The 25,284-nt window shown below is 49.0% G+C and overlaps 1 protein-coding gene across 2 annotated transcripts in view; it reads left to right on the forward strand.

Moving 5' to 3' along the window:
- The window catches only part of LOC144819875 (protein NipSnap homolog 3B-like), a 414,627-nt gene that overhangs the window by 66,370 nt on the left and 322,973 nt on the right, over window positions 1–25,284 (forward strand). For both annotated transcript variants that reach the window (XM_078677599.1, XM_078677598.1), the window contains exon 2: window positions 18,577–18,784. In XM_078677599.1, coding sequence (XP_078533725.1) covers window positions 18,577–18,784 — 208 coding nt within the window. The remainder of the gene's footprint in view (window positions 1–18,576; window positions 18,785–25,284) is intronic.

A 25,284-nucleotide genomic window follows, 5' to 3' on the forward strand; every position in this document is an offset into this window, starting at 1 on the left:
AGGAGGAGAATCCTCTCAGGTACACCCCCTTGGTTCAGTAAACATAAAGAAACAAAAGCAGGGAATAGTCCAGGTCTTCGAGTCCTTCCTGACTCCGTCACGTCTCAGGCAATCATCCGGCTGGGGTTCTCATCCAGCGTCGCCATTTTATAAAGGAAAAGAAAAAGAACAATCCTGGAATTACTGGCACGTTCGGGGATTAAGATTTGAGTGAGGGGGAAGAGGGGAGTGAAGGTGTCACCAGGGCCCGCTACCAAAAACACTTTGTGACTGAGGGGAAGTAAGCGTGTTGAGGGGTGAGGTTTACACACAGTCAAACGGTCCCGTGACCTCCCTCAAGCCTCCCCTACCCCGTCCCACCCTGTGAAGAGAAGAGACCCTTGAGATGGCCCGTACCTTGTCCAGCCACACTTCTCCAGAAGTGCGGCAGGGCGGCTCGTGGTATCGGTTGCCTCCAGGCGACTCGTTCTCCCGGTCTGCAGATCTCCTTCTTCTCCTGGACTCCCGTCTTGAAGGTGGCTCCTCTCCGGCGTCTTCTCTCGCGTTATTCTTCAGGCTTGCGCGCTGTGAAACTCCGGCTGGGCTTCCTTATCCGCCTCCCTTGAATCCGATTGGTCAGGTACGCCCGACGTCATGACAGCCGACTCCTCCTCCGCTGGCGATAACCATGCTGCATTAAAGGGGCCGTAATCACCCTGAAGACGGGGCCGAAAGGAACAGTTGTTAAAGTCCCCGCCCCGTTCTCCTCCGTCCTCAGAGGCCCCGTGACACGATAGAAAGTCAACATTCCCCTGGTCAGCTCCCTTACGATGGCGAACCTCAATTTGAAAGGGCTGTAGCACCAAGAACCACCGCAGGATGCGCTCGTTGTGTCCCCTATTGCGCTGCAGCCAGGTGAGAGGAGTGTGATACGTAAACAAAATGAAGGGGCAACCCTCAAGATAGTATCGGAGCTTATCCACCCCCCATCGAACCGCAAGGCACTCTTTTTCGATGGTAGAATAGGCCTGTTCACGGGGAAACAGTTTCCTGCTGATGAGCAAGATTGGCTTCTTGTGCCCTTCCTTGTCCAGTTGTGAAAGAACGGCACCGATACCCACCCCTGAGGCATCGGTCTGTAAGAAAAAAGGTTTACTGAAATCCGGAGAGATTAATACAGGGGAGGAGGTGATAGCGGTTTGCAAGGCTTTAAAGGCCGTGGTCTCTTTCGGGGAGGGAAGAGGCAATTTAGAGGAGGAATTAGTCTTACGTAGGAGGTCGGTTAGGGGTCCTGCTATATTAGCGAACTGAGCAATAAACCTGCGATAATACCCCACCAACCCCAAAAAGGCTCTCAACTCTCTTTTAGTAGTGGGGTAGGGAATAGCCTGTATGGCCTTCACTTTCTTAGATTGGGGCCTAATCAGACCATTCCCCAGGACATAACTAGATAGTTGACAGTGCTGAAGGCGATCCTGGATTTTTTTGCATTGATATGGAGGTTTGCCTTGTTTAGACTGGAAAGAACATCGTCTAAATGAGTGAGGTGGTCTTCCCAAGTTTTACTAAAGACGACAATGTCGTCGAGGTAGGCAGATGCATAATTCAAGTGTGGGGCCAACAAAATATCCATGGCCCTTTGAAAGGTTGCCGGAGCACCGTGCAAGCCAAAGGGAAGGACGGTGAAATGGTAATGGCCAGAGGGTGTGGAAAAAGCAGTCTTTTCTCTGTCTTATTGGGCTAATGGGATTTGCCAATATCCCCTGGTGAGGTCAATCGTGGTGATATATTTGGCCTCACCAAGTCGTTCCAATAGCTCATCCACTCTGGGGAGGGGATAGGCATCTTGTGTAGATACCCGGTTAACTGCTCGAAAGTCTATGCAAAACCGGATGCTGCCATCCGGTTTTGGTATGAGGACCACCGGGGAACACCAGTTGCTATGCGATGGGACAATTATACCAGACCATAACATGTTGTTCACCTCGTTGTTAAAGGCAACACGTCTAGCCTCAGGAATTCGATAGGGCTTTTGCTTCACTACAACACCAGGGGGTGTAGGAATGGTGTGTTCCGCTAGATGGGTTTTGCCTGGTTGATCCGAAAACACACTCCTGTGGTGAAGGAGGAGAGCGAGAATCTCTTCCTTTTGTTTCAGGGTAAGGTCCTGATTGACAGGGGTGTCATGTACAGTATGGTGAGATGGAGAGATCACAGCAACCGTGGAAGCCGTTTGAGGGGGTTTCCCTAACCATTTCTTTAAAAGGTTGATATGGTACATTTGGGTCTTCTGTCCAGACAACTGCAACAGATATGTGGTACACCCTATCTTTTTGAGGACTTTGAAAGGACCCTGCCGTTCTTTTTTTAATTTGTGTGTGGAAGTGGGTAGCAGTACTAAAGACCACTCACCTACACTCAGTTCCCTCCATTTCTTTCCATGGTCATAAAAGGTTTTCTGCTTTGCTTGTGCAATGGCTAGGTGATCATGAGCAAGGGTTCTCAGCTTGTGGAGGCGTGTTTGTAATTGGCGGGTATAATCTTAAAGGGCCTCCGCTTCTTGTGCCCCTTCTTTTTCCCAGCTATCTTTCGTTATTTCCAGCAGGGTCCTTGGTTTACGTCCGAACAACAGCTCGAACGGTGAGGTACCCAAACTAGCTTGGGTCTGGCTACGTAGCACAAAAAGGGCCAGAGGGAGTAGCTGGTCCCAGTTTTTTCCATCCCCAGACAGCAGTTTCTTCAGGGTTAGCTTTAGGGAGCCGTTGTATCGCTCAACCAAACCATCCGTCTGGGGATGGTAAACTGACGTCTTTATATGTTTTATTCTCAATTGAGTGCACACCTGCTTCGTAAGGCGGGACACGAAAGGGGTGCCCTGGTCTGTGATGATCTCCCTGGGGAACCCCATTCTCGAAAACACCTCCACCAGTCTTTGTGCTATGGCAGAGGAGGTGGCTACCCGAAGAGGAAAGGCCTCCGGGTAGCGGGTGGCATAATCCACCAACACCAGGGCGTATTGGTGTCCCCTGCCTGACTTGGGCAAGGGGCCGATGAGGTCCATCCCTAGTCGATCAAATGGAGTGCCTATAATGGGTAATGGATTCAATGGTACAGGGGGCGGAATATAAGGATTCCGTTTTTGGCATATCCTGCATTCTTGACAATATTTCTGAACTTGGGCATAAACCCCCGGCCAATAAAAATACCGAAGAATGGCTTGTCTGGTTTTTTCAGCCCGAGAATGACCTGCCAGAAGATGGGCATGTGCAAAGAAAATAATTTGCTCCCTAAAATTTGTGGGTATTAACAGCAGTGGTGTAGCATCAGGTTTTGCTACTCTGTTTTTCTCTATAAAGGTGGGATATAGCCGGGTGAGGGGGTCCTGATCCTCACGGGCTTTACTCCAGGCATTGGTGAGGCTGGCATCATTCAACTGTGCTGTACGGAAATGAGTATCTCTGGCCCATGGTCTGGTACAAGGAGGGTGTCGTATGTTTTCCCTAGGGGTTGGAGGGCTTCTAATAAAAGGGAATGAAAGGAGGGATTATCAGTTCCGATTATGACGGGTTTTGGGATACGGGATAAGACACCCACTCTGACTTTGGTTCCTTTCCCTGACCCATCATAAAGGGTGACCTTAGCTAAGGGATATTCCCTGACAACCCCATGAACACATCTAATGTGGACAGTCTTCCCTGGTATGAGATTGGAAGGGATAATTAAGTCTTGTTTTACCACTGAGTGTTTACACCCAGAGTCAAGTAATGCTCTTATGGGTGTCCCGTTGATAGTTACACTTACATAGAATGCGGTCCCTGTTTCTTGAGCAAAAAGGAGGGAGCGGGGTGCATAGCTAAGGTCCATTGGTTCTTCCTCTTTTTCTTTCTTTTCCCGAATATATCGGGCTATATGGCCCCACTCCCCACAATCATAGCATTGAGGTCCTGAAGTGATGGGAAGATCTGGTCTGAGTAAACTGGGACGTATCGGCTCTGGTACACCTTTTAGTGGTTTCTTTTCCATTGTCACCGGGGGAACGTTTCTGGGATGTTTCTCAGGTTCTCGGATATAGAGTCGTCCTTGTGCCCTGGCATAACATGTGGCCATTTCGATGGCGTGTTCTAGCGTGAGACCAGCGTGCTGTTTTAACCAACGCTGCGTGTCATAGGGCAGTGCCTCCAGGAACTGCTCCAGGTATATTTTATTCATGACATCATCCATGTTGGCATCGTGGGGCTTTAAGCAAAGGTCGGCTGCCTCTTTGAATTTATAGAACAGAGTTTTAGGGAGATCACCCGAGGCCCCTCGTTCATGGCGAAACCGCAATCGGTGGGTTTCCTCATCCACCCACAAGCGATCTAGGATGTATTGTTTAACAACAGCGTACGCACAAGTCCCGTCCCTATTTATCATTTGATAGGCCGCTTGTGCCTCTCCTGTCAGTAGAGGGGCGAGATAAAATGGCCACCTGTCCCCAGGCCACGCACTCGCCCGGGCTTTCCTTTCAAAATTCAAAAAGAACGCTAAAGGTTCATCCCCCGGGGCGTATTTTTGAAGGGGTACCACTGTACCAGGGGGGGTGCGGTTGGTCTTCCCTGTCCCAAAACAGTCATAAGCTGAGTCTGTCCTTCCGACAGTCTAAGGATACTCTCTGACTGGTTCTGTATCGCCTGGGTGAAGGCTGTTCGATCTGCCTCCGCTTGGGTGGAGGTTTGTTCAATAGCCCATTCCAGTTTTTGCTGTCCATCCTTCATTTGTTGTAGAAGGTTCTCCAACATGTAGCGGACGGTGGTTCACACTCCTGGCTCCTATCCGGCTCGCCACTTGTGGAATGGGGGGGGAGGGGGAAGACAGGTCGATTGAGGGGGTATTAATGATGGAGGTCCATGCGGAAGGTTCTAAGTAGGCGTTTTATTTCAGAGTACAACAGTCCTCTTAATGGAACTAAGGAGGAGAATCCTCTCAGGTACACCCCCTTGGTTCAGTAAACATAAAGAAACGAAAGCAGGGAATAGTCCAGGTCTTCGAGTCCTTCTTGACTCCGGCTCTCTCACTTCTCAGGCAATCATCCGGCTGGGGTTCTCATCCAGCGTCGCCATTTTATAAAGGAAAAGAAAAAGAACAATCCCGGAATTACTGGCACGTTCGGGGATTAAGATTTGAGTGCGGGGGAAGGGGGGAGTGAAGGTGTCACCAGGGCCCGCTACCAAAAACACTTTGTGACTGAGGGGAAGTAAGCGTGTTGAGGGGTGAGGTTTACACACAGTCAAACGGTCCCGTGACCTCCCTCAAGCCTCCCCTACCCCGTCCCACCCTGTGAAGAGAAGAGACCCTTGAGACGGCCCGTACCCTGTCCAGCCACACTTCTCCAGAAGTGCGGCAGGGCGGCATGTGGTATCGGTTGCCTCCAGGCGCACTCGTTCTCCCGGTCTGCAGATCTTCTTCTCCTGGACTCTCGTCTTGAAGGTGGCTCCTCTCCGGCGTCTTCTCCCACATTCTTCCTCCGGCTTGCACGCTGTGAAACTCCGGCCGGGCTTCCTTATCCGCCTCCCTTGATTCCGATTGGTCAGGCACGCCCGACGTCATGACAGCCGACTCCTCCTCCGCTGGCGATAACCATGCTGCATTAAAGGGGCCGTAATCACCCTGAAGACGGGGCGTAAAGGAACAGTCGTTAAAGTCCCCGCCCCGTCCTTCGCCGTCCTCAGAGGCCCCGTGACAGTGGGTCTAAATTGTCTTGGTTTCGAACTTAAAAAATAATATCATCTGCGTGTAATGACACCAGTAATGGCCCTGTAATAAATTGGATCCCTCTGTGTAGGTGGCGTTCTGTAAAGCAAGGATAAAAAGCAGGGGGGACAAGGAGCAGCCCTGTCTAGTACCTCGGGACAGAGAAAAAGAATGGGAGAGTGTGCTGTTTAAGCTCAATCTGGAAGTAGGGCCCGAGTATAGCAGTGCTGTGAACCCGAAGGGCATACCCATCCTGCTCATGACAGTCCATAGGAACGGCCACTCCAGAGAGTTACAGCAAAGAGGACAGCAAAGAGATTGTAAGTTTAGGGAGGTAGAGCTATGGGGCACAAATCCCGATTGGGCAGGGGAAAAATATTTTCTCCATCAGCAGTGCATGGCACACAGAGATCGTTTTTGCTAGTATTTTATAGTCGAAATTTAATAGGGAAAGTGGTCTATACGACCCACAGTGCAGGGGGTCCTTGCCAGGCTTTGGAATTAAGACGGCCACTGCTTCTCGTAACATGGGAGGTAAATGATTCTGTTCTAATTTCATCTGTAGTGTTGGGGTACATATAGGTGTGTTTGTCACATGTTAGTTGTGTAATGTATTTGCTGTGTATGATTATATGATCATGAATTTGAATATGTGTTAAAAAGAATTAAAATTGTGGAATATGTGAAGAAAAAGTGTCAAATAAATGGTGATCATATTAGTTTGTTGTGTGATCACGGATCAAGGTATCATTCGTGAATAAGAGTCAGTATTGCCAATTGTATTGTTATTTACATGTATTAGTGGCCCATGCTTACTGACGAGGGGCCCAAGCCCTGCGGTTTGTGTTTTACTTTTAGACAGTTGGACATTTTTTGTCCTAAGCATTTGGTGCCTGCAACCTGTGTCCTGGGTCACCTGACTGTGATTTGCTCTTGTGTATTCCTCCCAGACAGTGAGACAAAAGGGGGACTAGGTGTTAGGAGGATGGGCCACCCTGCAGGAGCAAAGCTGTTCCCTGTCCTCCTTACGTTTGAAAATTAAATGAAAATAAAATTTATAGAGTGCCCTACTACCCTGGGGCGTCTAGGCGCTATAGCTCTGGGAAACAGATCTCAGCATAAGCAGACAACTTAAAGATGAGAAGGGAACAGAGGTCTAACTGTTAAAAAGCCATGCTTTAAGAGCTTTCTGGAAATAAACTAGTTCATCTTGTTTCTGAAGATCTGAGGGCATCGAATTTCAAAGCTTAGCAGTACTGGTGATGAAGCTCCTTCCCCCTCCCCTCCGTTAGATCTTTTAAATTTGGATACTGCTGAATTTCAAGCTGACCCAAGTGATCTACGGGAATGTCAATCAATCAATCAAGCGTTTGTTAAGTGCGACTACTCACCCGTAAGGGTCTCAAAGCGCTGGGGTGCAGGTTTGGGGGTGGGAGGGGTGCAGGTTCCAGTCCATCAAGGAGGTGGTTGGTTGAAGAGGCAGGTCTTGAGGTCTCTTGCGAAGATGGGGAGTGATGTCTGTCTGAGGTGGAGCGGAAGGGCGTTCCAGGCCCCGGCCGCAAGGAAGGAGAAGGAGCGGCCCCCCGTTCTGTTTTTTTTTCAGGTGCGTGGGACCACAGCGTAGGAGAGCTGGGATGATTGCAGGGTTCTTTGAGGCGCGTGGAATTTGAGTCAGCTTTTCATGTATGCTGGTCCGATGTCGTGGGGTGCCTTATGTACTTGGGTGAGCATCTTGAAGGTGACTCTTGCCTCGATGGGGAGCCAGTGGAGTGTGCGCAGGTGCTGGGAGATGTGGCAGTGTTTTGGGAGGCTGAGGACCATTGGAAGCGTGTATCGCCTTGAAGGTGATGTAGTGGGGCTTGAAGTCTATAGGTTTTTCAATGGGAAGCCAGTGGAGCTGCCTGAGGCCCTGGAAACAGATTGGAACTTGGGAGTTCCCGGGAGTAGTCATGCCACAGCACTCTGAACAATTTGCATGTTTTTTAGGCATCTTTTCTGGATGTTCGTAAACAAGGCATTGCAATGATCAGTTTCAGTCTCACAAATCTTTATTCAGAAAACATAAATCCATAGAAGCATTAAACATATCACAAATCAAAATGTCATTGCACCTTTAAGACAACATTCAATAAATAATGTAATTCAATACATTTCTTATACAGACAATACCAATGCTTTCATTATTTAAAAATCTTACTACAGAGACCCAAAAGTGTTCCCCTCCTATTCAAAAATGGAACAAATATTTGCTTGCAAGTAGGATGCATAAACAAACTATTTTAAAATAATCCTGGTTACCTCATTTGAGAGTACTGACTTAAAAACTGTTATGAACACATAAACAGATGACTATATAAAACCTGTTCATATCTCTTTATAAGTGCTATGCATGTCCTCAAAAAATGAAGAACTGCCCAGCAAACATCTTTACTTTCCATGCGTTGTAAATAGTGTAATCCTTCCAAATGGAGTCTAACCTGCGACTTCCGTAAAATAGGTATGAAAAAAAGTTTTCTTGGAGCCTCATGTAAAGGGCAAAACTGGGTCAGGTGACGTGTTCTGTATGGATGATTGATCACACACGTACGAGGAAAGATCACATGACCAAATATTGTGGTGGGAAAGGCTATAATAATTGGGATCGTACAGAATCTAAAAAGGGAAAGATATCGCCTGTAAACAGGATTTGATACCCAAAATAAATAAGGTTATGTCTCGTTGTTACCAATGGGACATATCTCGCAAAGGCTGGAATGCTTTGCACTTTCCTCAACCTCGTGTCAGTGTAATAACTTATGAAATTACGTTTTACTAACTCTTTTGTATTTTCAGTGATAGTGGAGGGATTTACATACAATTCATTAATACTCAACATTTCAAAAAGCTTCTCTATATATGACAACCTAACAATCTTCCACACTCTTGTTAGACCCAGGCACTCCGAGATGCATGCCCGCAACAAGGAGGCCTCAGGGTTGGACCAAGCCTTAACCCCTTCGACGCTCATGACGAGCTCAGCTCGTCATGAGGTACACCTCTCGTACGCTCATGACGAGCTGAGCTCGTCATGAACCGCGGGTTTTTGAAATCTTCAGCGCACCGCGGAAATCTGCACCGCGTTGATACGGTTAACCCATAACAATAAGGAGGAGAGATTTAGGAGATTTGTTAGGTATGAAAGGCCAATAATCAATTCTGGAAATAATCAGAGTGGAGACTACATTTTTCCGTAGATCGCATGGGATGAACGGAAGAATTTTCCTTAGTGTCTTAAGCTTGAAAAAGACGAAAAAGCAATAGCATTGATATGCCCATCAAAAGAAAGATTGCTATTAAAGAGTACCCCTAGGTTCTTGGCCTGCCTCCAGCACACTCACAAAGAACTTGACACCAGTAATATGCTGCTCTAGAATTCTTCAAGCTTGGCTGGGGAAAGAAGGATATTTCAGAAGTGAATTTTTATAGGAAGTCTAGAAGTTTTTTCCATTTCAAAGGCTGGCACCAGGTATAATATTGGATCCTTAGACCAACTCTTCAGTTCACTCCTGGACCTGTGGAGGACACTCAGGAGGACCTCAGTATATTTCAGAGGACTGCCCTACTGCTTGAGGCCTGATCTTTACCTCAGAGTACTGCTCTTCTGCTACCAGAGGACTGCCCTTCTGCTTGAAGCATCCCATGTACCCTCAGAGGACTACCCTGCTGCTTGAGGTCTGCCTTGCTGCCTGAACGCAGGAGTACCAGAGTGACTCCAAGGGATAGGTGACTGTTCTCCTGTAGTGTAGAACAGGAAGCCAAACAGCTGCTCCTGGACCCTATCTAAAGAGAGTTGTACCTTCAAAGTGGCACCCACCTAGTCCTGGACTCTTGTAAGTGGTGCTAAAAGTGCCCAAAGAGCCAAAACCCAAAACGTGGGACTTGAATAATTTTTAACTAAAACATGATCTGAGAAAAGAGAGGAGACCGAGAGCTAACCTGTTGCGATTTCCCCCCCAAGTTGCAACACTGTGTGGCCTGACATTGTGGCAGGTTCTGCAACATACTTCTTCGCAACAGCAAATATTCTTCAGCGGCTCCTCTCGGAAGGGTTATCCAGCCTTGTGGAGCCCTCTTCAGCTACAGCTTTTGTCCTACTGGAGATTTTAGACTTCCCAAAAAATTACAAAGTCAAAACATAGAAATATTCACAGTGACTTCATCTAGTAGCTCCCGAATTATGACACCTGCTCCTTGGACACTGCTGCCTGCCTTTGCCCTCTGAACTTTACCTTCTCAGTATTTTTTCTTCAAAAATTCTGTTAAGTCCAAAGGTAAGCAGAGACTGGGCTCAATAAGCTCCATCGTTATTGGCCATTTCTTTCGACTTTGCCCCAGACTAGAGGGAAACATCCTTTACAACGAAACTTTTACAACGCAGTGCTTTTACAACGCAGGTTTTACAACGAAAACCATTACAACCCATTGCGCTGGGGGGCGCTTTAGGATAGGGAATAGATTAAATTTACTATCCAACACCTTCCCTAGTGTCCACGGGGACTGGAGTTGGAATAGTACATTAAACTATTCACTATCCAGCACCCCAAAGCGCTATGCGATGTAAAGGTTTGCGTTGTAAAAACTGCGTTGTAACAGCATGCGTGGTAAAAGAATGCGTTGTAACGTCATACATCCGTGACTAGATGCCCACTGTTGTAGCTTCGATGTTTTAGGTGCTATATTTCAATGAAAACTTAAAAAAATTATAGCTCTGGTTCTACTAATTTGATTAGTGTCGTTCTTGTGTCAAATTATTAATTAACATTTTCTCTATTGTTCTAAATTATTGTGGGTTTTTCTTATGTTCTGTTTCTACTTCATTACTATTTGTGTTCTGCATAAATACCTTACCCATTGCCTCTAATTCAAGTATGACTGATTTTGTGCCAAGCTACCAGAGGGTTAAGCACAGGTTAATTTAGTGACTTCTTGTGGTTCACCCTGACATGGATTATGGTTGATGCTTGAGAAGGGTTCACATCCCCTTTACAAACAACAGTTTCCTACACCTTGTTTATAGTTGCATGCACAGGCATCATCTCTTGCAGACCTCCCTCAATTTTATAGTAAATACTGTCAAAGTGACAAAGCAAATCCAGTTCATAGCCTGTAACTTAGGGAGCCCTCAAACATATGCATGTCAAGGTAAACAAGCTTGAGAATTCATTTTGATATTTTTTAAATATAAATATTCCAGAAAGTAAAGGTAACAGGCATTGGAAACACAGTTGGTCTGGTTTATAGCTGAAAGTGCAGTTTCATTGTTGGGTTTATGTGTGTCTGTGGTCTCGTGGATGGACGAGTGTGCAAATGCATGAGCGATTGAAAAGGTGGATGACTATATGAATGGGTGAGAGGATGTGTAACAAAGTGCAAGGGTGATGAGTGATTCATGGATGATTGCATCCATGGTTGAAAGTATTCAATCACTGAAGAGACGCTTTAAGTAATATGTTCGACTTCCGGACTTTGGCAAAAATTATTTATTTTAATTTTCCAATTTTAGAGTTTGACTGCATGTGCCCTTTGGCACACCACCTCTTTGTTCTCCACACGTAGTACTCAGAGGTATAACATTCTACCAATGAAACAATGGCACACTTAACTTTTCAGTAGCACTGATACTCCGTTAGGTGGAATCAAAAAACGATCCCCTACCTAGGTATAACACTGGCGGTCTCAACGGCGGAGACAGTCTCCTTAAACTACACATGCATACTAGCACAGACACGGCGTGACTTACAATGCTGGCGCCCGTTCGGCCTCTCATGGTTTGGTCGGGTTGCAACCCTTCAAATGAACGCACTCACTAAAATCCTTTACCTCTTCCAGATACTGCCTGTGGAGCCGCCCACGGGAATGCTAAAACAGCTCCAAGCTGAGTTCTCCTTTTTTGTTTGGGCCGACAGGAAAACAAGGATGAGCATGGACATTAGTTTTAGATCCCCAGACGAAGGAGCCCTGGGAATGACCAACCTAGACTATTATTAGAAGGCTACTCAGATGTGCTGCCTGCTGGAGGGGGCCCAGCCAGAGTCCGAGAAGAGACTCATCGCAGAACTCTAACACATCTTACGCTCCCCTGAACAGGAGAATAAGTGAGCAGGGCAAAAAAGGTGGGAGGTGGAGCTGGAGCAGACACTGACCCAGAAAGAATGGAGCGATATCCACTATAGGGCTAGGCACTCAGCACACAATATCTCTAGCAAGGAGTCTGCTACCAAGGTAGTGACATATTGGTACCTCACTCCTCACAGACTGCGTAGGAGCAAACTCAATCACTCGCCAGGCTGCTGGAGGGAATGTGGAGAGGATGGAACCTTGTTGCACATTCTGTGGGAATGTCCCAAGCTTCAGTCGTACTGGACCCAGGTCCTAGATGAAATAGACTTCCACTTCGACACCACTATCTTACGATTCCCGGAATATATTATCAAAGGGCATCTCCGACAGACTTACATTCCCCCTCAAATCATGTAAAGGGAAGCAGATGGGTATAGCTTTGTGGGCTGCCCTACAGAATATACTGTCAGCATGGGGTTCGGATAGGACACCCTTGATGCAGGGATGGTTGCACAGGTTATGGTATGTGCTGCGTATGGAGCGCATTTCCTTTTCTCTCCAAGGTGACGGAGTTTCCTTTTTAGGTCTCGCCTGTCGATGCGCATGCGCATCGAGCTTGCGAGACTATAGGGGCTTAAACAGTCTTTAACCAACTTGCAAGGAATCGTGGCGATTCCTTGCAGTGCCCGTGAAATTCAAGCTTAATGCGCATGTGCATTGAGCTTAAAAGCGCGTGCACATGCCCCCAGCCGCCTGCTTGCATGTATTTTCCCTCAGCCGCACTCCTCCCACGCCCCCGCTCCGCCCCCTCCCCTGCCTGCCGTGTCGCATTTCTTCAGTTCCCTTAGCCGCACTCCAGGCCCCTGCTGCTTTCACACCCTCATGCCGCTCTCCCCGCTCCGCCCCCTCCCCTGCCCGCCGTGTCGCATTCATCCCCCCATCCCTTCTCTGCCTTCCCTCCGTCTTCCCTCCCACAGGCAACAAGAGGCTAGTTCACGACGCGCGTCCACATCACAGCCATCAGCCTCCCTCCCGCGGGCAGCTTGGCCTCAGGTATTCACCCCAGCGCGACTTCTCCTCCCCCCTAATTACATGCCTGCTGTTTACTTCTTTCACGGCAGCTCTCTCGCACATCAAAGGCTGCCCCCCACGCCTCGCAACAGACTTCATTGGAATGCGCTCCATGCATTCTCCCCTCCCTTTCAGCCTCTTTCCCAGCTCCAAGCCGGACCCTCCTTTCTCACCTCCTCTTTCTTTATTTACAGGGAGAACTTGTATTTTTCCCCGAGGCAACCAGTTCTGACACACACCAACTTAGAGCTTGACTTGTACTGACGCTGTCATCCCAGCAGACATGCAAGCATCAGACATCCACAAGCATCAGACATATATATTCACCCACTCTGCTTCATTCACCCACTCTGCTTCAGTCACCCACTCTGCTTCAGTCACCCACTCTGCTTCAGTCACCCACTCTGCTTCAGTCACCCACTCTGCTTCAGTCACCCACTCTGCTTCAGTCACCCACTCTGCTTCAGTCACCCACTCTGCTTCAGTCACCCACTCTGCTTCAGTCACCCACTCTGCTTCAGTCACCCACTCTGCTTCAGTCACCCACTCTGCTTCAGTCACCCACTCTGCTTCAGTCACCCACTCTGCTTCATTCACCCACTCTGCTTCATTCACCCACTCTGCTTCATTCACCCACTCTGCTTCATTCACCCACTCTGCTTCATTCACCCACTCTGCTTCATTCACCCACTCTGCTTCATTCACCCACTCTAAATCTTTCACCCACTCTAAATCTTTCACCCACTCTAAATCTTTCACCCACTCTAAATCTTTCACCCACTCTAAATCTTTCACCCACTCTGTACCTTTCACCCACTCTGCACATTTCACCCACTCTGCACCTTTCACCCACTCTGCACCTTTCACCCACTCTGCACCTTTCACCCACTCTGTACCTTTCACCCACTCTGTACCTTTCACCCACTCTGTACCTTTCACCCACTCTGTACCTTTCACCCACTCTGTACCTTTCACCCACTCTGTAACTTTCACCCACTCTGTACCTTTCACCCACTCTGTACCTTTCACCCACTCTGTACCTTTCACACACTCTGTACCTTTCACCCACTCTGTACCTTTCACACACTCGGTACCTTTCACCCACTCTGTACCTTTCACCCACTCTGCACCTTTCACCCACTCTGCACCTTTCACCCACTCTGTACCTTTCACCCACTCTGTACCTTTCACCCACTCTGTACCTTTCACCCACTCTGTACCTTTCACCCACTCTGTACCTTTCACCCACTCTGTACCTTTCGCCCACTCTGTACCTTTCGCCCACTCTGTACCTTTCGCCCACTCTGTACCTTTCGCCCACTCTGTACCTTTCGCCCACTCTGTACCTTTCGCCCACTCTGTACCTTTCGCCCACTCTGCACCTTTCGCCCACTCTGCTTCAGTCACCCACTATAAATCTTTCACCCACTATAAATCTTTCACCCACTCTAAATCTTTCACCCACTCTAAATCTTTCACCCACTCTAAATCTTTCACCCACTCTAAATCTTTCACCCACTCTGTACCTTTCACCCACTCTGTACCTTTCACCCACTCTGCATCTTTCAACCACTCTGTACCTTTCACCCACTCTGTACCTTTCACCCACTCTGTACCTTTAACCCACTCTGTACCTTTCACCCACTCTGTACCTTTCACCCACTCTGTACCTTTCACCCACTCTGTACCTTTCACCCACTCTGTACCTTTCACCCACTCTGTACCTTTCGCACACTCTGTACCTTTCGCACACTCTGTACCTTTCGCACACTCTGTACCTTTTGCACACTCTGTACCTTTTGCACACTCTGTACCTTTCACCCACTCTGTACCTTTCACCCACTCTGTACCTTTCACCCACTCTGTACCTTTCACCCACTCTGTACCTTTCACCCACTCTGTACCTTTCACCCACTCTGTACCTTTCACCCACTCTGTACCTTTCACCCACTCTGTACCTTTCACCCACTCTGCATCTTTCAACCACTCTGCATCTTTCACCCACTCTGTACCTTTCACCCACTCTGTACCTTTCACCCACTCTGTACCTTTCACCCACTCTGTACCTTTCACACACTCTGTACCTTTCACACACTCTGTACCTTTCACACACTCTGTACCTTTCACCCACTCTGTACCTTTCACACACTCTGTACCTTTCACACACTCTGTAACTTTCACCCACTCTGTACCTTTCACCCACTCTGTACCTTTCACACACTCTGTACCTTTCACACACTCTGTACCTTTCACCCACTCTGTACCTTTCACCCACTCTGTACCTTTCACCCACTCTGTACCTTTCACCCACTCTGTACCTTCCACCCACTCTGTACCTTTCGCCCACTCTGTACCTTTCGCCCACTCTGTACCTTTCGCCCACTCTGTACCTTTCGCCCACTCTGTACCTTTCGCCCACTCTGTACCTTTCGCCCACTCTGTACCTTTCGCCCACTCTGTACCTTTCGCCCACTCTGTACCTTTCGCCCACTCTGTACCTTTTGCCCACTCTGTACCTTTCGCCCACTCTGTACCTTTCACCCACTCTGTACCTTTCATCCACTGTGTACCTTTCACCCACTCACCCATCCACAAGCGTCAGACATCCACAAGCAACACAAGCAGCAGACATCCACAAGCAACAGACATCCACAAGCAACAGACATCCACAAGCAACAGACATCCACAAGCAACAGACATCCACAAGCAACAGACATCCACAAGCAACAGACATCCACAAGCAACAGACATCCACAAGCAACAGACATCCACAAGCAACAGACATCCACAAGCAACAGACATCCACAAGCAACAGACATCCACAAGCAACAGACATCCACAAGCAACAGACATCCACAAGCAACAGACATCCACAAGCAACAGACATCCACAAGCAACAGACATCCACAAGCAACAGACATCCACAAGCAACAAACATCCACAAGCATCAGACATCCACAAGCATCACAAGCAGCAGACATCCACAAGCATCAGACATACACAAGCAACAGACATACACAAGCATCACAAGCAGCAGACATCCACAAGCATCAGACATACACAAGCAACAGACATCCACAAGCATCACAAGCAGCAGACATCCACAAGCATCAGACATACACAAGCAACAGACATCCACAAGCATCACAAGCAGCAGACATCCACAAGCATCAGACATCCACAAGCATCACAAGCATCAGACATCTACAAGCATCAGACATCCACAAGCATCACAAGCATCAGACATCCACAAGCATCAGGCATCCACAAGCGTCATACATCCACAAGCATGACAAGCTGCAGACATACACAAGCAACAGACATCCACAAGCAGCAGACATCCACAAGCATCAGACATCCACAAGCATCACAAGCAGCAGACATCCACAAGCATCAGACATACACAAGCAACAGACATACACAAGCATCAGACATCCACAAGCATCACAAGCATCAGACATCTACAAGCATCAGACATCCACAAGCATCACAAGCATCAGACATCCACAAGCATCAGGCATCCACAAGCGTCATACATCCACAAGCATCACAAGCTGCAGACATACACAAGCAACAGACGTCCACAAGCAACAGACATCCACAAGCATCAGACATGCAGCAAACACACTCACTGACGCTCACACACCCTCACACACCGTCACACACCCTCAGCTTCACTCACCCTCACTCACACTCACTCACCCTCACTCACCCTCACCCTCACTCACCCTCACCCTCACTCACCCTCACCCTCACTCACCCTCACTCACCCTCACCCTCACCCTCACCCTCACCCACCCTCACCCACCCTCACCCTCACTCACCCTCAATGCCTCACCCTCAACGCCTCACCCTCACTCACCCTCAACCCCTCACCCTCACCCTCACTCACACTCAACCCCTCACCCTCACCCTCACTCACCCTCAACCCTTCACCCTCAACCCCTCACCCTCAACCCCTCACTCACCCTCACTCTCACTCACCCTCACTCACCCTCAACCCCTCAGCCTCACCCTCACTCACCCTCACTCACCCTCAACTCCTCACCCTCACCCTCACTCACCCTCAACACCTCACCCTCACTCACCCTCAACACCTCACCCTCACTCACCCTCAACACCTCACCCTCACTCACCCTCAACACCTCACCCTCACTCACCCTCAACACCTCACCCTCACTCACCCTCAACACCTCACCCTCACTCACCCTCAACACCTCACCCTCACCCTCACTCACCTTCAACCCCTCACCCTCAACACCTCACCCTCACTCACCCTCACCCTCACTCACCCTCACCCTCACTCACCCTCAACCCCTCACCCTCAACCCCTCACCCTCAACCCCTCACCCTCACTCACCCTCACAACACATATTGTGTTACAATAGGTGTCACATTTGCGAAAGATAAAACTATTGGCATTGTAAATAACAAAGCTATTATTTCGCTATTTTAAAAACAAGCACATACATAAAAAAAGTGTCCTTTACAATACCAATAGCTCAAACTTTCCTAATACGAGACATATTGCATTGCTGTGCTTCTCTCCCCTGCTGCACTCTCCTGCTCTCTAGAGATGTAGCATAACGACGAGAGCTGCCATATAAGTCACGTAAATACAAAACATGTTGCATTCCAAATGCTATCGGTGTCACATTCGCGAAAGTTATAACTATTGGGATTGTAAATGACAAAGCCATCAATTTAGCAATTTTAACAACGAAAAAATAAATAAAATATGTCATTTACAAGACCAATAACTACAACTTTTCTAATGCGAGACCTATTGCATTCCAACCCCACTCATCCACGCAACGCCACTCATCCACGCAACGCCACTCACACACGCAACGCCACTCACACACGCAACGCCACTCACACACGCAACGCCACTCACACACGCAACGCCACTCACACACGCAACGCCACTCACACACGCAACGCCACTCACACACGCAACGCCACTCACACACGCAACGCCACTCACACACGCAACGCCACTCACACACGCAACGCCACTCACACACGCAACGCCACTCACACACGCAACGCCACTCACACACGCAACGCCACTCACACACGCAACGCCACTCACACACGCAACGCCACTCACACACGCAACGCCACTCACACACGCAACGCCACTCATCCACGCAACGCCACTCATCCACGCAACGCCACTCATCCACGCAACGCCACTCAGCCACGCAACGCCACTCATCCACGCAACGCCACTCATCCATTTGCAAAACGAAAAATTTCAAACTCTTCTATTGCGAGACCTATTGCATTTTCAATGCTTGTTGGATCTGTAGCACCCTTTCAGCACCCTCTTATGCTCCAAATTTCACTCACTCGCTTGTCCTAGGTACATGCGCCTCCTGCGACTTCCTGCGCTATCACAATATTCCACTCAGCCACAGGGTCACTAACCTGCCTACTGCAGGTTAGTACACCTTGGTCATAACTGGGGCGGAGGGTGGGATGGGGTCGAGGGGGATAGAGGGTGGAGGGGCCGGTCTAGAGGAAGGGAGGAGGTGGGTTGTTTTCCCCCTTGTTGGAACTGTTTGAAATGCACTATTTAGCGCGTCATTGCATATGGCCCACAAGTTGGGCATCTGTGCCAAATGCATTTTGTGTTGTCTTGTCCATCAAACCAACAAAAAGATTTAGAACCTACATTTTTATGTTTTTCAGATGTATGCATCCGTTTCATCAGAACAGCAGCAAGAAAATAGCGAAATCTACGAATTGCGTACTTATGACGTGAAGCCAGGAAAACTGGATGATTACATAAAGACATGCATAGCCGGGGTTCACCTTCGACTAGTACATTCTGAAATGATTGGCTTTTGGACAGTGGAGACGGGTGGTCTGAACAAGGTCTTTCACCTGTGGAAATACGGTAGGCTTCCTCCGGCTCCTGTTGGAAAGCACCAGACATACTGTCTGTCTTCAGAGCACTGAAGAAAAACAAAGCAACAAGTTTAGTCTCTGAATACTTGTATAAAGTGGCATATAAAAGAATGGAAAATGCACCAGAAACCTGTTTAAATGGTTGCCTAGTGAGCCACATCTTTATACTAAAACAATTAAATCAATGCAATAAAATAAACAGTGGTGGCTCCTACGCTATGGCGGTGGAGCGTCGCCCCACTGCTTTTAAGCAGTACCAAGTAGAAACATAAAATTATAATAACTTAGAGTTATTATCAATTTATGATTTGTGTCCTGCTGCTTTGCAGGTGGGCGGGTGAGCGGGGCTGCTCTGCTCTCGGGGCAGGGCAGGGGAGTAGTGGTTTGCCCACTCCTAAGTGTGCAATGCCTGTTTGGTCGGTCCTCTCGGGCCAGCCAAAACAGCCATGCACACTTTCCTCGTTCTCCATGCAGGCTGCATTACAGTCTGCATAGAGAACATGCCCATCCGTCCAGCCTTTAACTGAGTGTCTGATTGGCTATGGGGAGGGAGCCTTGCTGCCTGCTTCCTATTCCTGGTGTCGGAGGCAAGAGAGCAGGAGCAGAGTCGCGGGACCCAGCCTCGAGGTAAGTTTATGAAAAACTGAAAATAAATAGACACATTTAGGAGTTTCCACAACTGCCGCTCTCTCTTTTGCTGCATAAAGTGTGATAGAGTCAATGCCATGCAATTACCCATTGCAGTGTAATGTCCATTGCTCCTGGTTTTAGTCCATTAACCACTTAACCGCTGCACTAATTCCGCCGCAGAGCGGCGGTTTAAAAGAGTGGGCGGGGCCGCGTCGGCCAACGGACGTGCGCAGCACTACCGAGGTAGTGCTTGCGACGGCCATTGTCCGACGCGCTCAGTGGAGGGGTTAAGCGACTTTTTGACAATTAGCTATTAGTTTATTGCAGCAGTGTTTACAGTCCCCAAACTGCGGTTCTTCTGCAATTTAGCATGACAAGCTAGGGAAATAAAAACCTGGGCACAGACATCAGCGGAACAGGAAATGACAATGTGTACTTAGCCAGGGTGCAAAATAGTCTGGGAGCATTTCTGAATGTCCATGCATGCCAAGCATGAGAATCTTAAAACCAGACATTTCCAATTTGCTTATGCTTGCTTAATTGTTTGGTTCTCATAATCTGATGTGCTTCTTCCTATATCTGTGTCATCCCCTATGCATCGTCCTAAAGATCATTCTGATCTGATGATGCTGAACTGATAGGTAAACATGTCCAGGAAAACAGGGGCCATATTATCAAAAGTGCCCCAAATGCCCGAACAGACCCCAGGGCTCGCTGTTTACACCTCTGGAGTACTTTGGTATTACAGAAGGCGTCACAAATGCTTGGGCGGCCCATCTATAAAGCAGCTCTTGCTGGCACACCTGAAAAGCCTGCAGGATCTCATGTTGGCATTCCCTGTGGCAAAATATGCATGGCGCTGGGCCAAACATATTTTGGTGGCCCCTGTCTAGAATGCCACTCATTAAAGACTGGATTATGGAGGAATGTATGATGTTACAACGCATACATTAACAATGCATGCCTTTTCAACACAATTTTTACATCGTAGCATCCTTTACAACGCACTCCATTAAACCGCATGACACCACGTCGCATTTTTAGGAACTACCTTTAAAACGCAGTTCATTACATCGCATTATACCTTTACAACGCATACCATTACAACGCATACCATTACATTGCATTTCAGGTAAGTATTGGATAGTATAGGGGTAAAAATTACTATTCTAACTCCAGGGAGTGCAACAGCAGGGTAGGTTTTGGATAGTGTAGGGGTTCTATGCGTTGTAATGGTGTGCATTGTAATGGTATGCGTTGTAATGCCTGCGTTGTAGTGACATGCGATGTAGTGTCATGCGATGTAGTGTCATGCGTTGTAATGCCTTCGTTGTAGTGACATGCGTTGTAAAGGATGTTGGGATGTATTGACTGCGTTGTAAGTGTAGTGCGATGTAATGGTTGCGTTGTAAAGGATGATTCCCATTATGGAGCAATATTGTGAATGTAAAACTTTTAAAGTCAACAGAAATGTTTTTCAATGCAACTCTAAAATCACTGAGAGAAAAACTAAATTGCAGGCCACTATGTTTCCGTCAGGTAAGTGTTAGACTTGGGCCTTAGGGCAGGTTCACCCCTAATCTTTTTGCCTTTATTTGTGACCCTGTGTAGTGATTTTTGGGTCTTGGCGCACTTTTTCCCTGTGTCCCAGAGTGAAAGTGCGTGCGTGTAGTATGGCTGGCCTGCCCTCCCATAGGAATGCATGGGGAATGTGTGTGCCCTGGTAGTTCCTGATGTGTGGGGAGTGCAGGCTCGAGTTTAGTATGTATGAACTCGTGAGAGCGAATGCTGCGCAATGGTATGTGCGGCTTGTGTGTGTCTAGAAGGGAAGTGCTACTTCTGGACATTGATGTATGTGTGCAGTGAGGATAGTGGAGCGTGATTGGCTGGAGCTGGCTGGCATGCCAGGCTCCAGGAAGTCTGGATGGGTCTGCCCGGTGGTGAGTGTGAGATCAGCATGAGTGATGTGTGGGAGGAGTAGATCTGTGTCCTGGATGGGCTGGGTTTTTCCCCACACAATGCTGGCTCCGCCCCCCTGTGGTTTGTCTAATGACCCTAGCCTCCCCAGTGAATGAAAGGGGTGGTTGGGCCATCAAGGGTACTCCCAAGCCAGCTGCAACTGGTTTCCCCCCACCCTGCACCTCCTAACAAAGGATTTCTCTGTATAAATATGGGGCTGTGTCCCCACAGAAATTGTTCTGCTTGTGGATCCTTGCCAGAGGGGGCTGCTGCTGCTGCTGGGGCCAGGAGGACCGCCACTTGGCTTGTCTCCCTGCCGGGAGACCCAGTGTGCTGGCTCTGGCCCTGCCTTGCCCCTCTGCCTGTCTCCAGACCCTGCTGGAGCTTTCCTGTGCCTGGAGGCGCCCTGATCTTGATTTATAGCGCTAGGTGCGCTTTCCTGGTGCCCCAGCGCTCAATAGCGCTTTGCTTGTCTTTTTAGCGCTGAGCGCGCTTCTTCTTGAGCCCCTGAGCGCTTGGGAGCGCTTTATTGACCTGGCCGGTGCCCACCCGGCATTGGGACCGATATTGCCGATTTTTGGGCGAGCGAGTGCCCACCTCGCTTTACCTTTTTAATTGAAGGCCGGTGCCACCCGGCATTGCCCCGTTTTTGGATATTGTAAGTATCACGAGGGAGCCCACTCCTCGGATACTGTGAGCCCGCCTGCCTGTCTAAAACGGGCCGCCGCGCTGCCCGCGACGACCCGGAAGTGCTAGGACCGTCAGCCAATCGCTGCGCGGCCCGGGAGAGGCGAACCGGAAGTCCCGCCCCCGGAGCCGAGCAGCGAAGAGAAGAGCAGCCGGCCGTGTCCCCGAGGCGCCTGGAGAGGGAGAGGAGTCCCGCCCGCCGCACCGGAGCAACCCGCAGGAGAGCCGGTGAGTGTAGGAGGGCTGGGGGCCTCCCAATTGAGAGCAGAGCGGCCCCGGTTGACAGCGGGCCGCTCCACCGAGTGTGGCAGTGCAGTGACAGTGAAGCCACGAGGGCTTCGTGCTGGAAGCTGCCTGGTTGGGTGAGCGGCCCCGAGGGGCAGCGGGCCGCTCCCACGCTTGCAGGGGCAATTTCCTTTTGCCTTGAGCGGCCCCAGTGGCAGAGGGCCGCTCCAACGAGCAACGAGGCATTTTCTTGGTGGGAGCCACGAGGGCTCCAGAGGCCTCACCATTCCCGAGCCTGCGAGGCTCGAGGCGCCCACATTGATTGCGAGCCCACAGGAGGCTCTGGGGGCAGTTTGTGATTTACGAGCCAGAGAGGCTCCTGAGCCCTTTTATTGTTAAAGAGCGCTGAAGCTCTTTAGTGCCAGCATATCTGCTTTGTGAGCCCTGAGAGGCTCTGAGGGTGCCAGTTGCTTTGCGAGCCCCTGAGAGGCTCCTTGCCCACTTGTTCTCGAGCCCACCTGGCTCCAACGTTTGCCCAGTCCTGTTTTACAACTGTCCAGCACTTAGTGGACAAGTTGCTACGTTTAGGCTTTTGTGCTGTGCTGCCTGCGCAGCCTTCCCTGACTTTGAGACTCAGGGCATTTCAGCCCCTTGCGAGGCCAGTTGGCCTGAGGGACAGTTCTAGTGTTGTGCCATGTGCACCCTGCGCAATTTATGAGTTACTTGCTTATTTGATTTGTGCGCAAATGTTCTACCTGCACCTCTGAATGTGTTTTAATGTTTCATGTGCAATTCTTGTTTATTATTACCTTTGCTAAAAGTGACCTGCTTAGGTGATTCTTTGTTCTTTTATTCCCCTTTGCTAAAAGTGACCTGCTTAGAGGATTGTTTGTGTTTGATTGCCTTTGCTAAATGTTACTTGCCTAGGTGATTATTTTAGGTTTCCTTCCCCCTGCGTGATTTCCCTACAGAGACTAGGGTGGCGTAGGAGGTGATAGGTTTTCCTTCCATAGGTCCTAGCTCCCTGCGTGATTTCCCTACAGAGACTAGGGTGGCGTAGGAGGTATTTTCCCTTTACCAGTAGTTACTGGTTGTATGCTACATTTACTATTTCTGTGTTACAGTCATTGTATGTTTATGTGCTAAAGTGTTATACCTACAAGTATTATTTCTAACAAGTGCATACCCCTGACAGTGGTCCAGGTGGCCCTGTCCTGTACATAATCCCTTGTAAATCTTGCCCGTGCCTGTTGGCACATTGTAAAGTGTGTGTGTTATCTAATGTGTTTTTATTATTATAATACAAAGGCTATTTTTGATATAACCTTGTGTGGAGTTTCCTTTGTGGTGGGCCTTTGGTTGTTGTCGCTGGGGTGCGCGCGCAAACGCTTTACACATCGCCTCTGAGATTAGCCCTGCTGCTCGCGCCACGTTACCTAGAGGGTGAGCGGGGGTTATCTTGGTGTGTGACTCCCTAGCCCTGACCTTAGAAATGGTGATCCCTGACTGACCTCGACGCGAGTCTTGGCCGGCCAGGGTCCCGTTTCTAACATTGGTGGCTAGCGGTGCGGATTGGACTTGCGTTTGCGTTGTACCACAGTGGCGACAGGCCACACTTCAAAACTCTGCAATTTTAGATAACCACATTTTGGGGATTATTGTTTTTTAGGGAAGTTCAGTTTTGCTTCTCCTGAAAGGTGTCATTTGTATTTTGTCCAGTACCTTGTTCCCCGCCCTGCTCCCAGAGTTTGGTACCTGTGTCGCTAGTGGTCAGGTTGAGATAATCAGGGGTGGTAGAAACTGCCTTACCAGTCCGAGGGGAGGGTTGTGTGTGAATGAGTGAGTGTTACGCTGGATAGTGGAGTGCAAGTTCTGAGATAGGAATCTTGCTGAATTGTGTAATTGTGTACTCCTGTGTAAGCTCAGACCCCCAGGTTCCCTGTGTCAAACTCTTCTTGAGAACGTCCGCCAAAATGGAGCCTGTTTTTGATCTCTGTTGTCTTTTTAGGTACAGTAGGTCAGAGCTGGTCAGATTCTGTGAAGAGGGAGGCATGGAGGTGAGTGTGTCGGATACTCAGTCCCAGCTTAGGGACAGCCTGATCCAATGGCAAAAGGGTCAGTGGGATCTTGAGTACAGTGAGAGAGAGAGGGCCCGGGCCGCACGTCATGAGGATGGTGAGTCTGTGGAGAGCCCTGAAGAATGTGAGTTGTATGAGGATGACAGTGGATGGATGTCAGCAGATAGTGAGGACCCCATAGGTAGGGAGTCCCTTGCTGAGTCCAGTGTCAGTACCAGCGCCCCATCCCTTTCCCTGTCCCCAGAGGAGTGGTTGGATAGGAGGGAAGAGAGGGCCTTGTTCAGGGAGAGTAGGTTATCCCCTGAGTATAATTGTAATTGTCTGGATTCCCCAGGGAGGGTGGAGTCCAGTGGTGGCAGCTTTTTAAATATTAGTGTGGACAGTCCCACTCCCAGTTCCCCGAGTATGGTTCCTGTTTCCCCAGAGGAGGAGAATAGGTTGAGGTTTAGGAACCTTAGGAAACCGTCTCATCAGTCTTGGGTAGACTTTGAGGATGACTGTTGTGGAGCCCTGTGTGATTGGGTACGGGAGCCCACGAAATGTGATTGGGACATATTGTTCGATATGTTTATCAGAGAGCAGTTGCTCAGTTGTTGTGTGCCAGAGTTGCGCCAGCACCTGTTGAAGTTTGGATCGTTTATTGCATGTGAGCTTGCAGCGGAAGCAGACCGTTGGGACAGTGCGAAAGGTTCTTTTGAGTCACTCGTGAGTGATTCCAACAATAGTGGGTCAGGTGTCTTCCAGCCCAGTGTGGTGGAAGAGGGTGAGAGTAGCCCAGCTAGGTCCTTGGTTAGTGAGAAGGGTGTAGGGGCTGACTGCCTGTCTCAGTGGAGCGGGAGTGAGTGTGTGACCGAGAGTCCCCAGATGCCCGAAGCCCTGTCACAGAGCCTGGATGGTTTCTTTAGGGAAC

The sequence above is a fragment of the Lissotriton helveticus genome, chromosome 2_1 (genome assembly GCF_964261635.1).
Source record: "Lissotriton helveticus chromosome 2_1, aLisHel1.1, whole genome shotgun sequence".
Lineage (NCBI taxonomy): Eukaryota > Metazoa > Chordata > Amphibia > Caudata > Salamandridae > Lissotriton > Lissotriton helveticus.